Below are 12,395 nucleotides of genomic sequence, written 5' to 3'. Positions count from 1 at the left end.
CCACTTGTTATACCTGACAAATATAAATATAAAAAAGGATAAGATACATTTTATTTATCCTAAAACTTGAGAAATTATTGTTGAGTTACTAAGTAGAAGTCTTTGCTCTTGCTTCCATCAAACTGTATTCAAAGTGTTAATTTCTGCTGTTGAGGATCCATCGGGCTCTTTCTGGTGTCAGGTCTCTTCAGGTTTTGTTTGGTGGTAATTATGGTAATTAGCCTGGTGTGATTATCGGGGTGTGTGTGCTGGTATTCAGCTCTCTGTCAATGCTGTGTTGTGGGGTCGTGGGCAGATGACCCTCTTAAACACACACACACAGAGCGGTGGGGGAGCAGCTGGTGGGACGTCCAACGGTGGTCGGTCACTCGGCCGGGCCTCTGGCTTTAGCTGGGCAGGAAACTCGGTGTGTATGTAAACACAGCGGAACAAAGCGGCCGCTCAGGGGTAACATTGACACACACACTGGATACACGCACACACACAATGAGAGGTCTCCAGAGCTCAAACAACAGACAGGAAATCGGAGAAGCACAGTGGGCCCAGTGTGGCGCCCTGAGTGACCCCCAAACAAAATCACACTATGCCCCACTGTCTCCAACAGAGACCGAGACCCAACACCACAACACAGCCGCTGATGGAGCTGTCAATCAACAGGTCCACTCAGCTAATGTTTCAACAGGGTGCAGCAGCTACACTAAGACACAAAGCCTCTTGAAAAGTTTATTATCATCCGTATAACTTCAGATTTTCAGTTTCCATCAAGAAAGTTGACTCTGCTGTTTTATTCTTCTGTTTTTCACTGCTAGCATCAAGACAATCCAAAACACTAACTTAAAGGGTTTTATTTAAATAATGTAATTGTGATTGTCATGTTTAGCCAAAGGGATTCTTTCATTTTTATCCTCTATCAGAACAAACCGGAGTATGACCAATATCTAACTATGTTTAACGTCAGCAGAACATTGGATTTATAAAGTTTGTTTGGATTTTGGAATTAAAACTGACGCCAAATACTCAGGAAGATAACATTACACACTTCCTGCTTGATTTTGATTTGGAGAAGGTGGTATGAACAAAAAGACAGCAGGAGGTGACAGAGTTGAAGGTGCTAACATTGTCATTGTTAGTAACCAGGATGGACAGGGTTAGAAACGAGTACATCGGAGGGACAGCTCAGGTTAGAGAGGTGAGGCTGAATTGGTTTGTACATGTGCAGAGGAGGGAGGGTGGATAATTGAAACTGGCAGGCCAGAGGAAAACAGGAAGACCTCAGAGAAGATTCATGGATGTTGTTAAAGTGGGTGAGATGGAGGCAGATGATCCGCTGTAGTGAAGCCAAAAGTCAAAGGAGTTAATGTTACCAAGTCACAATGAATTTTTTTTAACTCGAGGGTCAAGACATCATACCTCACTGGTCACATTTCAATAGTAGTAGTAGGAAAAAAAGGTTTATTTTACTCCACAGTACTACCTAAAGTACAACTCAGTGCCTGTTTTTCTGCACTTTAAAACTGTGCTGACAGACAGAGCCTCTTCTATTCTGTGTTGTGCGCTATTATTTAGCAAGTCACAAATGCACAACAACTCCAGTTTACACTCGCTGGATTGCAAATCAGGTCTGGTGTGACTTCTGCAACTTTCCAATTTGGAAATTCAACTTGATGGAGCGTTCTCACTGAAAATTCCAGCTTTTAAACTTGTATCTGGTGTTTGTAGCTTTGTACTGAAAATCTTAGTTGTGAGAAGATTTGAAAACCTCGTGAAAAAAACCTGCAGATTCTATTAGAACAGGACATCTGAGGTGAATAAAGTCTGGGATAAATTTAGATGCTACGGCTTTTATTAAGAACAAATTAGCAGACCAAACCACAGACCAGTGATGCCATGCCCAAAGCCATAATAAAAATTAAAGTAGCATTACAGCAATGAAACGGTGAAAACATGAACCACACAAAGGGACAGCCCACATGAGATCCTGTGAAAACAGCATAAACTGAAGGTCAGAGTCGTGTTCCTACTAATCGTCCGACATGAGCTCATTCAGGAGGAGCTCGAGTTTGTGTGAACGGAGCAGTGAGGACAGTAGAAACAGTAGATGCATGAAGGCTTGTTTCCTCTGGCTGGTGCAGTTTTTATCATTTAATTTAACTGACTGACACACACAAACACACATTATAACCCCTCTGGGCTCTGCTTGACATACTTGCAGTGTGTGTGTGTGTGTGTGTGTGTGTGTGTGTGTTTTCCTGTCACAAGCGATCTCACCGGGACTCATGTTTAATTATCTACCCAGCATGCCTTGGTGCAGGGGCACAGCTCTTTGTCTAATGGGATGTGAAAAGAGACACACACAGATTAACACACAAAATATGAGCACGTACATTCAGACACATGTTAACACATAGTGTCACACACGCACACACACACACACGCTCTGTGTGGTTAATTAGTGCAATTAGCCTCTCCACTGTCCAGAGCTGTGTGTTTTCAAGACTCGTTAGCTTGTGATGAAGGAGAGTCACTGTTTACTGCGACACACACACACACCAAACACGCAGCCAAACAAACAACTACACATATGCTAAACAATAACCAAAACAAAACGACTCGTACAAAAAATAAGAAGTCAATAAACTCACACGCTAAAAACTCTCCAACCAAAACACAAACGAACAGGAAGAATAAAATGCAAAATCAAATGTGCAGTAAACAAACCACAGAACAGAAGCTCAACAAATAACCAAACTCATATAAACATACTGTGAACAAACTACTAAACACTCCATAAACAAATACCCGCACACACTGTCAATAACCCAGCAAACAAAACCTCAATAACCACTCAAACATACAGTAAACAAATTCCAAATACATAAATAAATAAACCACCAAACAAATTGAAGAACCAAAAGAATGCTAAAGAAAAAACAAAAAAAACAAATAGGGAAAGATACAATTCAATTCTTATTTATATAGTGCTAAAATCACACCAGCAGTTGCTTCAAGGTGTTTCATACTGTAAAGTAAGGAGCCTACAACAATGCAGAGAAAACCCCAACAATCAGATGACCTTATTAGCAAAAATATGGTGACAGTGGGAAGAATATCTCCCTTTTGACAGAAAGAAAATCAACAGCAGTACCAAAATAAACATCGATTCTAAAAGTTCAAGCTTCTACCGAGCAACCAACTATATTCAGAACCAAAACAAACACAGTAAACACATCCAGATCTGTGTGCCTGAGGTGACCACATTCTGTCTTTGATATCAGGCACCTAATTTGGCACCACTGACAAGAGTGGGCTTTCTACCCCAACACCTCACTGGGTTGTCAAACCTGTTTTGGTTCTCAGGGGGTGCTAAGACAGAACTGAAGCTCTGTTGGTGAAAAAACAGGTACAGGTTATCTAAAAAAGCAGTGATGCTGGTATTTCAAGGCAGGACAGTGATATATATAATGTGTTTGAATGTAAATGACATGTCATTTCAGGACATGTTAAGGACACCATTGGGTCAAAATACTGGTGAAGACCTTCTTTAAATATGATGGCAATAATACAAAATCTGCCATGCTTCTTCTTGAAGCCAGTCAGAAAAGAACAGTTTGTCTCTTTGAGCACCTAGGGTTGAGCCCTCTTCTTCTCTGACTTACATCGGCTCTCTGCAGCCCCTTAGCAACTCCGGTGGCGGGGGAAGGCATGCGTTTCCTGGGTCCAGTGGCCTCACATTTCCTCCCTGTCCTCTGGAGGACAGAAGGCCAGAGCCCTGCTGAGCACACACACCAACAAACATAGGCAGACACACACACCCAGCGACACCTCCAGGCTTTGTCCGGGGGCTGTCGGCCGTAGTCTGGAGCCCAGCCTCCCTACTCTCTCTCTGGGCTGGGGCAGGAAGGGAAAGCCCCCGGGACATTCCGTGATGCTAGCCGTCGCCACCACACCCCTGCACACACACTCACACTGGTATCCAGGAAGAGAGTTAATGAGATTCTGCAGGTTCCCACACTGACTGAAAACTTCTTTTTTAAACTTTTAACACTCACTGTTCCCACAGTTTGTCTCCCATCAAGCCTCCCAGCATCCCCACTTTACTCCACACACTACGCCAAATTTCATAATCACACAGATTCTTCTATCGGGAGACGATGGGTTGAGTCAGAGTTTAACAGGTGACTTAAGTGTAGAAAGTGCCGTAATCACAGTTAAGATCCAAGAACTGTTGTGTGTCCAAGGGTAAAGAATGGAAAAGCAAAAAAAAAAACAGCTTTATTTGCATGATTGTGTGCAGAAATGGTGATTTGTAAGAGATCAACAAGAGGTCTGCAGTAATTTTACATTGACTCAAGTAGAAGGGGCACTGAAATTGTGATTCTATTTTCTAATCTGTGATGTTTTGAAGTGAAAGACCTAAAGCAGCAAGAGTTCCTGCTCAAAAAGCAGGTACATAGAGGCCAAAGTGACAGATGAGTTGGGTTAAATCAGCGTAAAGTATTCCTTTATATACTCTGTCATTTTAACTTGGTTGGTTGCTTGAGGGTTGAACCTTGAACTTGTTAGAGTGCCTTTGAACGTGTAAGCATTGGATAACTGTCCATGTATAAAGAGATTTGTTTGAGGCCCATAGCATGTAGCTGACAGCTGATCACTCGTAGACACTCTGGTTGCATATTTTGTGCCCCATCATCTATCAATAAAGCAACATCCTTCACTCATGCTGGCATTCACATCAGTCCTTTACCTTGCTGACTAAAGACTTCTCAGTTACAAGTTGGTAGTCGATGAGCGTGCAAACCCAAACCGAACCACAGAAAGTCGAGGCTTCACTATGTTACTATGGTTGTGGTTCAGTTCACTGTTGATATTGAAAACTACCTAAACAAACGATAATCTAAAGGAATCCAATCGAATCTAAAGAACAGTCAAGCCAAATTTAGATGAACGATTATTTGGGTGCCAGTAAAAAATGAGTGAGGCAGTAAGAAGAGTTTTTAACCTCTACTCTTTCTCCATTTCCTGCAACCTCCCATCTCATCCCTGAAGGATGTGTTGTTACTGGGTGAGAATAGAGTAGAGGGGCAAGGGAGGAGGGGGGACAGCTCAATATCTCTCCCCTAGGGCTGTTCGGCCCCCACACACTCCCTCCTCTCTGTCCTCTCTCTGGACTAATCCCAGCAGGCTGAATGAGCTGCTGTTTACACGGAGGGATTAGAGCAGAGATTAGAGCGATCAGAGTTGTGGATTAGACAGATCAGCAGTTAATGATACTCGATCGGCGAACAATGCGTCCACGTCCTTTGGCCTTTCACCACGTCTGTCCCTCTGCCTCTCGCTGTGTCTTATTTTACACTCAAAGGAAGAGTTTAAGGGCATTTAAGGGCAAAAAACGCTTGTTTAGTTGTTGTATTAAAGCTAAATTTACGTCCAAATCAAAAGCAAAAAAGTCTGTTTACAGCTTCATGTTTCGGGCAGCAATATGACACTTCATGCTACAGCCATTAGATAGCTGTCAGTTCTTAAAGGTGTCTGTTTCTCTTTTCTCCATCAGGGAGGAGCGTGAGCGCTGGATCCGGGCAAAGTACGAGCAGCGTCTCTTTCTGGCGTCGCTGCCCTGCACTGATCTCCCACTGGGCCAGCAGCTGCTGAGGGCAACCGCCGAGGAGGATCTACGTGCAGTCGTGCTCCTGCTTGCTCACGGGTCCCGACAGCAGGTCAACGAGACCTGCGGAGAAGGAGATGGACGCAGCGCGCTGCACCTGGCCAGCCACAAGGGCAACGTGGTCATCACGCAGCTCCTTATCTGGGTAAGAAAAAACAGTGCTGGTATTCCAGTAATTCTGGGCTTTAGAGGCAGGAGATGATTGATGACTATCCCTCTCTGATTCTTTCTGCAGTACGGTGTGGACTTGATGGCAAGGGACGCCCATGGCAACAGTGCAATGGCATATGCTCGCCAGGCCAGCTGTCAGGAGTGTGTGGACACGCTGGCTCAGTATGGCTGCCCAGATGAACGCAACCCCCTAATGGCCACACCCAACCTTTCACGCCGCAACACCAATCGTAACAACAGCTGCAGCAGCGCCGGCAGTGCCGCGCTCATATGACCAGACAGTTTCCTGTGATGACTCTGAGAAAAATAAACAAACTTCGATTTGGGAGTATCCTGAACGTTTTATTTTGGGAACCACTACTTTAGCTTTGCCCACTTCACCTGACAACCACCAGTAAACTGATCACAGGTCAGTGGTGACGCTGCGGCCAGGCGTCTGTTTGGGAGAAGAAGTCTAAAGCATGTTGGGAAACATAGCCCACGATCATCAAAGCATTTTGGGAAATGGTCACACGACTTGTGCAGGTCAATGAGTTATATTGTACCTCGTCACACAGCCTCAGATTTCACACTACAAAGGCCAGTTCCCGCTCAGACTCAACAACAAACTGAACTCAAAGCATATCATCTTCTGTCCACAACCTGAAACTGTGAGATCAAATCAATGAGAAGGAAACTCAAGTCTTCGTATCTTCTTTGAGGCAGCCACCCATCAACATCATCTTCACTGCAAATCTCTCGAGGATTCTTTACGACCTCTTCACCTTCTTTCAGCTGTCATTTTTTTAAATTTTCTGCAAACCAACCGGCTTTACACATTTTTGTTCTTTTTTTTTAATGTGAAAAAAATCTTGATGTTAAAAAAAAATATCAGCTTAGAGGTAAAACATAAGTGTGATAGATCGCATGTCCTAGACACTTTTTCTACTTTAATTTAAGGCATTTTTCTCGACTGTGTATATTGTATCTCGATGTGCATTGCTGGACCAATGGTAAAAAAATGCTAACAGGGGAAGGGTTTTTGTTTTTCCTTTTTTTTAAGCTATCGGGTGTATAAAGTCATTAAGTGTACAGAAGCTCTTGCCAGGCTCAGGGACTGGGGACTGTCGATCGTCAGCGCTCATTGTCTTTTTTCCCAGCGAGTTCTTTAGATGAAACAACCTGTTTTCACTTCACTTACTTCTGACTACATTCAGCACTCAAGTTGCTCAAAATTGCTGGCTTCACTTAATTGGTTGGATGCCTAAGGCATCAAACCAAGAGATCGATTGGTGGCCCTCTGGCAGCCACTGGTCACTGGTTGGCAACTGGTCGCTAGAGGTTGCTGGCAGTCACTAGGTGGTTGCAAAGAGGTGTACAGTACTGTACTGAAAACCTTCTTGCAATTGCTTGGAAGACGCTCCTTGTCTGCAAACACTGACCAATTACTTGCCCAAGCGATAGTAAAACTGCAAAGGGTGCGACAAAAGCTGGAAATGGGGACCATTCGGCTTCAACGTAAAAGTTGCACTTTTTGAAACATGTTCGTTGCATTATTCATTAATCACCATAAGAGCAAAGTGGTCGATCGAGCGGTTGAACATTTTTCTGTATGTTGCCGATAGTTTGTGGCATAAGTTGGTTTATAAATTTGGTTTGCCATCCACATCCTGGCTCAGCTGGGAATTAACCTGCTAATGAGCATCTATATGTAGGATTTCAAACCTTTTCTTATGCTGAAGGTTTTATCGTCTGAACTGAGTGAACTGTAAGCATCTTAAACCCAAACCTGGTTTACATCCTGATGAAAAAGCATTTAATCTGAACTCTGTCCCTGAAGTTAATTTTATTAATGGAAAAAAATGGAAAAGATACAGAAGCAGCTGTCGGAGCAAAAAAGGGAAATTATTGTCTTCAGGTGTTTTTGTTTTGGTTTTTTTGGGGGGGGGGGTTTTAATGTTTGCTATCTATCCAGACACAATGATGGGGAGACGGTTGGTGGCCCCTGCCATCACTGCCACTTTTTTATCTATCCCGTCCAATCAGGCAGTCTCCCTGATCTGCTCAGCAAATCACTAAGAAGGGCTTCTTTTTCTTCTTCTCTGGTCTGAAAACGTCTTTGTTGTAAATAATCCTCCTCTCTTTGTCTGTCGCTTTCTCTCTTTCATTCGAAGCATCATGTAAATTAGAGAACACAGTAAGTACTTAGAGTATGTGAGGTTGCAGAGTGGAAGTGGTTTATTCTAATGTGTTATGGTATGGTTTTGGCTCTGTGCTGAACCATGAAGAAACCAGGAAGAAAAACTTTTGCAGGTGTCTAAACCTGTGGTTCCCAACATGAGAATCTTTACAGACTAAAGGGTCAACGGACGGTTTACAGCAAAGGAAATCAGAAAATACAGATCCAAGTTGCTTTTTTAATGAGAAAGAACAAACCCAAAGGGAAGCTTATAAAACGTCTACATCTTCTCAAATTTAGGTCTACCCTGACTTTAACAAATGTGGTAAAAATTAAGTTAAGACGCAGTATAAAAGTGTTGAGTTTACTTTTGGGGGCATTTGGGGCCACAATAGCACTAGATGTGGTTGAGTTTGAGTCAGGCTCAAATCTGATTATTTAATGAGCACATGGACAAAGTCAAGCTGGACAGTGGACAGCATACATTAAGACTACCCTGAATGTTTATGGATGTGTTTACATTTGTCCAATTGGTCTGCATGGCCATTAACTGTTAGACAAGATGAAGTTTACTTCATACTAGCCCTTATATTTTAAAATCACCATGAGCTAGAAATGTTGGGAACCACTGGCACAAAGGTCCATTTGGATTAAATGATAGGGTTGCAGGTTGATTTCAGGCGTTTTAAAAACACCTTTCTTAATCCTGGTGATATAGATTTTTCCGTTGGTTGTTGAAATGTGTAGAATGAAGGCCTTCAGGTGAAGATAGTTGGGGAACTAGTTTCCCAAACTCAACATTTATGTGATGATTCAGACAGTATGCTGCTCCTCAGCTCAGATCTTCAACTTTCTCCTGTTTCGCCCTCTAATGTAAATGTTGCTGCAGCGGTTGAGTAGCAGCTCTCAACCCGACTGTGTATCCAAGCAATATTCATAAAAACCTTCACGCTCACATCCTAACTTTGTATGCTAACATCGCTTTAATATTCACATGAAAACACAAAAACACACTGTAGAAATGGAAGAAGGATCAAAAAGCAAGAAACAAATGTTTTTCTATCAACATGAACACATTTGTCCTCCTTTTGCCTTTTTTGTTTTTGCACGCCTGCCTTGATGTTCCTAATTTTTGTTGTTGCTATATGTGTCACGCTCCATTTTCCTTACCAGTCATCTTCAAGACGCCGTTCTATTTCCTGTAAATGACAAACCAAGACTATTATTTTTATTGGATGATTTTAGTTTGTTTTCATATCTGACCCATCCCACAGCTGTCCAGAAACAGGACAGGGAAAAAAGACGTCCATTTATTTATGACAGAAATGCACTAATTTACTGCTTTATTTCATCTATCTTAAACACAACTCTTCTACCATCTTCCTTTATGTTCTGTCAGTAACTGACATTGGCTTTTTCTAAGCGGTGGCGGCTTCAGGTTGTTTTCTTTAGAATAAAATTGTATTTATTTTATTTTAAAATCGTGTGAGCAGAAAAATTTGAATTGTAATTAATAATAATGCTAACTGTAGATAGTAGTAAACAAACTAACGAGAGCATTGCGCTAGAGTTTCCGTTTACAAGCGCTTGTTAATGCAACTAGAGATCAGTTAGCTGGTGATAGCTAATAGAGAGGAGGTGAACATTAGTTGTCACTTTGCTGCAGATTTATGCTCATTCAGGTTTGAGACTCAAAGCTAAAATCGAAAAATTGCTGAGTCATCTGTCACCTAAGCTAACACCTAGCAGTGAGCAAGCCAGCATTGTTTTAGGTTAACAGTGCATTTCCCCTTTTAAATATTAATCAAATAAATAGTGAAATAGGAATAGAGAATCGAAACATCGAGGCTCATAAGCTGTAGATATGTTAACTGAACTAAGCTAAGTGAGGGGAAGAGGGGCATAAGCTAAACTTCCCACCATAAAAATGCAAACTGTGACAAACATTGTTTTAAAAAAGATTTTCCCAGCTTCCAAGTAAACAATCTAAGTCAGTCATCTGCTTTCCATTAGAAGTTTAGCAGAACATGAAAACAATATGTGGATAATAGAAACATGGTGTGAAGAGCAGCTAGCTAAACTCTGCTAGCAGAGCATATGGGGTGCTGTATCTCCTTGAGTATGAAGACTTGACTCTTCACAGATGTTTCTGTTGTTCCGTTCACATTTTCTTAGTCTCATAATTGAGGAGAAAACATAGAAAATATCTGTTTTTGTGTATATTTTGAAGCTAAAACATGCTGTGAAGCTCCAGCTAGCGGTCAGTTAGCTCAGTGGCCAGTAGCATGGCGCAATATGTTTCCTAGCCTAGGATCTTTCGGCTGAAGCCGCCTGCGTGTAGATAAATTATGTCATATAACTGCGTTAATATGTCTGCACTGCTCTCGCCACCGCCAACACTTGTACATAGACATCAACAGAACGAAGAAATAATATGGTCAATGTCTAGTTGTGTTACCTCATGTAGCCTCCTTAACCCCACCCAACTGGGCTGTCCACTACATTATTTATAAATGCACCCCTCGAGGAAGACTCGGCCCCCTTAAACCTACATTTTTGTATAATTTTCTCCATCCACTTTTTATTATTGTTGTTCTGATTTATCATCCAGACACATTATTGTTCTTATTGTCACTGTTAATCTAATAATTATTATTATTGTTGTTGATGTTGTTGTTATTATTGTTATTGAATTTTTGTTTGATGTACAGTACCGTTGTATGAAAATTCTACCTAATACAGAGTCTTCTACTGTAATGTGTCTCTTTTCAATAAAGACAAGAATAATGCTTCTTATTATAACTTGAAGTGTGTGTGTGGTCAGTGTTTTTGAAGTGGATTTCTTCAATATTTAGGCATGTATTTCATATTTTCTTTCATTTCCTGGTCACACCTGTGGGAATTTTACTTTGGTTTATATTAGTTTTCTCTATTTGTGGTGTAGGAGGTGGCGAACGAGTATTACCATAATGTAAAAGTATACATAAAACCACATAAACCACTCTGATGTGGTACTTTACAAAGTTCATTAGTTCTGGTTAGCCCACAAATCATTAAAATGATGAAACAAGTCAAAGTTTAAGAATGGTTGAGATTTTGCCCCGCAACCATCTCTGAGGTTTGCAGAGAATGGGCCAAAAGAGTGAGGGTTAGGGTTAGTCTAGTAAGTGGCAGTTCTTTGGGAGAAAATATCTTTTCCCAGGTCAGAGGAGAATGGCCAGACTTCTTTGAAGGCAACAGCAACTAAAATCATCACTCATTGCAACCACAGTATGTAGACAAGCATCACTGACCACACAACATGTAGAAGCAGCAGAAGACCAAAGCAGCTCACAATTCACACATGCTCACCAAAACTTGACAATAGAAGATAACAATAAATGTTACCTGGTCTGATGAGCCTCAGTTTCTGCTGTGACATTTAGATGGAAGGGTCAGAATGCGGTGTTAGATTTACACCAAAATGAGGTTTTACTTCTCACCACTAAAGCAGAAATTTTTCAGTTGTTGGATATGTATCTACTAGATTTTTAGCATCTTTCGTCCATTGTTATGGTATCTTCATCAGCAGGTGACACTCAAGCAAAGTCTCTTTTTGTTTATTTTTTACTCAAAATTATTATTATTATTCTATAAGAAACCTGACAATTTTTGAATTATTTAAATTTAAAATTAGGGATTTTTTTAACTGGAGTTTGAGAGACTCAATCATGTTAAAAGTTTTAGCTTCGAAAAGCTAAAGTTAACATTTTCCAGAGTGTTAAAGATTCAGAAATCAATATATTTGTTGTTTTGTCATTATTAGAAACTCACTTGTTTGTTTTCGGTTATTGTGGGATGGAAATCTAAAATGAGAGAAGGGATGGGGTTGTTTTTTAGGTCCTAAAAAGTTTTTATTACATCAAACTCAAACAAGTTATTGCTTGATGAAAATTTAAATTAGGGATTTTTTCAGTGGGAGTTTTGAATGAGAGAATCTGTCAGCTTTTCCAAGGGCTTCTGGGAATCATTTAATTACAGGAGTCTCAGTGATCTCCCTGTGGTGACCACCACAGAAGAAGAAGAAGGAGAAGATGCGTTTTGGCCTCCTTGACGTCAGAATTAATCAGCAGGAGCTGAGCTGCAGCCGGGCGAGTTGGTGTTAATTCAGGGAGGCGGGGGTAGCTGGGCTGAGGCTGATCCCCCGGGTCTCATTTATCAGTCGCCTGCGACGGCTCGAGTTGATTACAATTTGCAAAAAAAGAAAAAAAGTCATTAGAGTCGCAGGCAGCGCTGACTGTTCACACTATGCAGGGTCCAGTCCGGATTTAGGTTTCTGTCGCCTTACTCTGAGCTCACATCTGGTTTTTATTGACACTTAGAGTCACATTAATTCAGAATTCCTCATCCACAGCTCTGACATCA

The 12,395-nt window shown here is 41.4% G+C and overlaps 1 protein-coding gene across 5 annotated transcripts in view; it reads left to right on the top strand.

Annotated features, from left to right (window-relative positions):
• agap1 (ArfGAP with GTPase domain, ankyrin repeat and PH domain 1) overlaps positions 1-10,799 on the top strand; it is a 189,483-nt gene extending 178,684 nt beyond the window's left edge. For all 5 annotated transcript variants that reach the window (XM_085448188.1, XM_085448187.1, XM_085448186.1 and 2 more), the window contains 2 exons: positions 5,552-5,807; positions 5,898-10,799. In XM_085448188.1, the coding sequence (XP_085304314.1) occupies positions 5,552-5,807; positions 5,898-6,107 (466 nt within the window). In that variant the 3' untranslated portion in view covers positions 6,108-10,799. The remainder of the gene's footprint in view (positions 1-5,551; positions 5,808-5,897) is intronic.
• The last annotated feature ends 1,596 nt before the right edge of the window (positions 10,800-12,395 follow it).

The sequence above is a fragment of the Copadichromis virginalis genome, linkage group LG23, assembly GCF_057382275.1.
Source record: "Copadichromis virginalis isolate Kocher_CV1m ecotype Utaka linkage group LG23, C_Virginalis_male_GT1.1, whole genome shotgun sequence".
Taxonomy (NCBI): Eukaryota; Metazoa; Chordata; class Actinopteri; order Cichliformes; family Cichlidae; genus Copadichromis; species Copadichromis virginalis.
The sequence above is the reverse complement of the archived record's forward strand: the minus strand, read 5'-3'. Positions and strand labels throughout refer to the sequence as shown.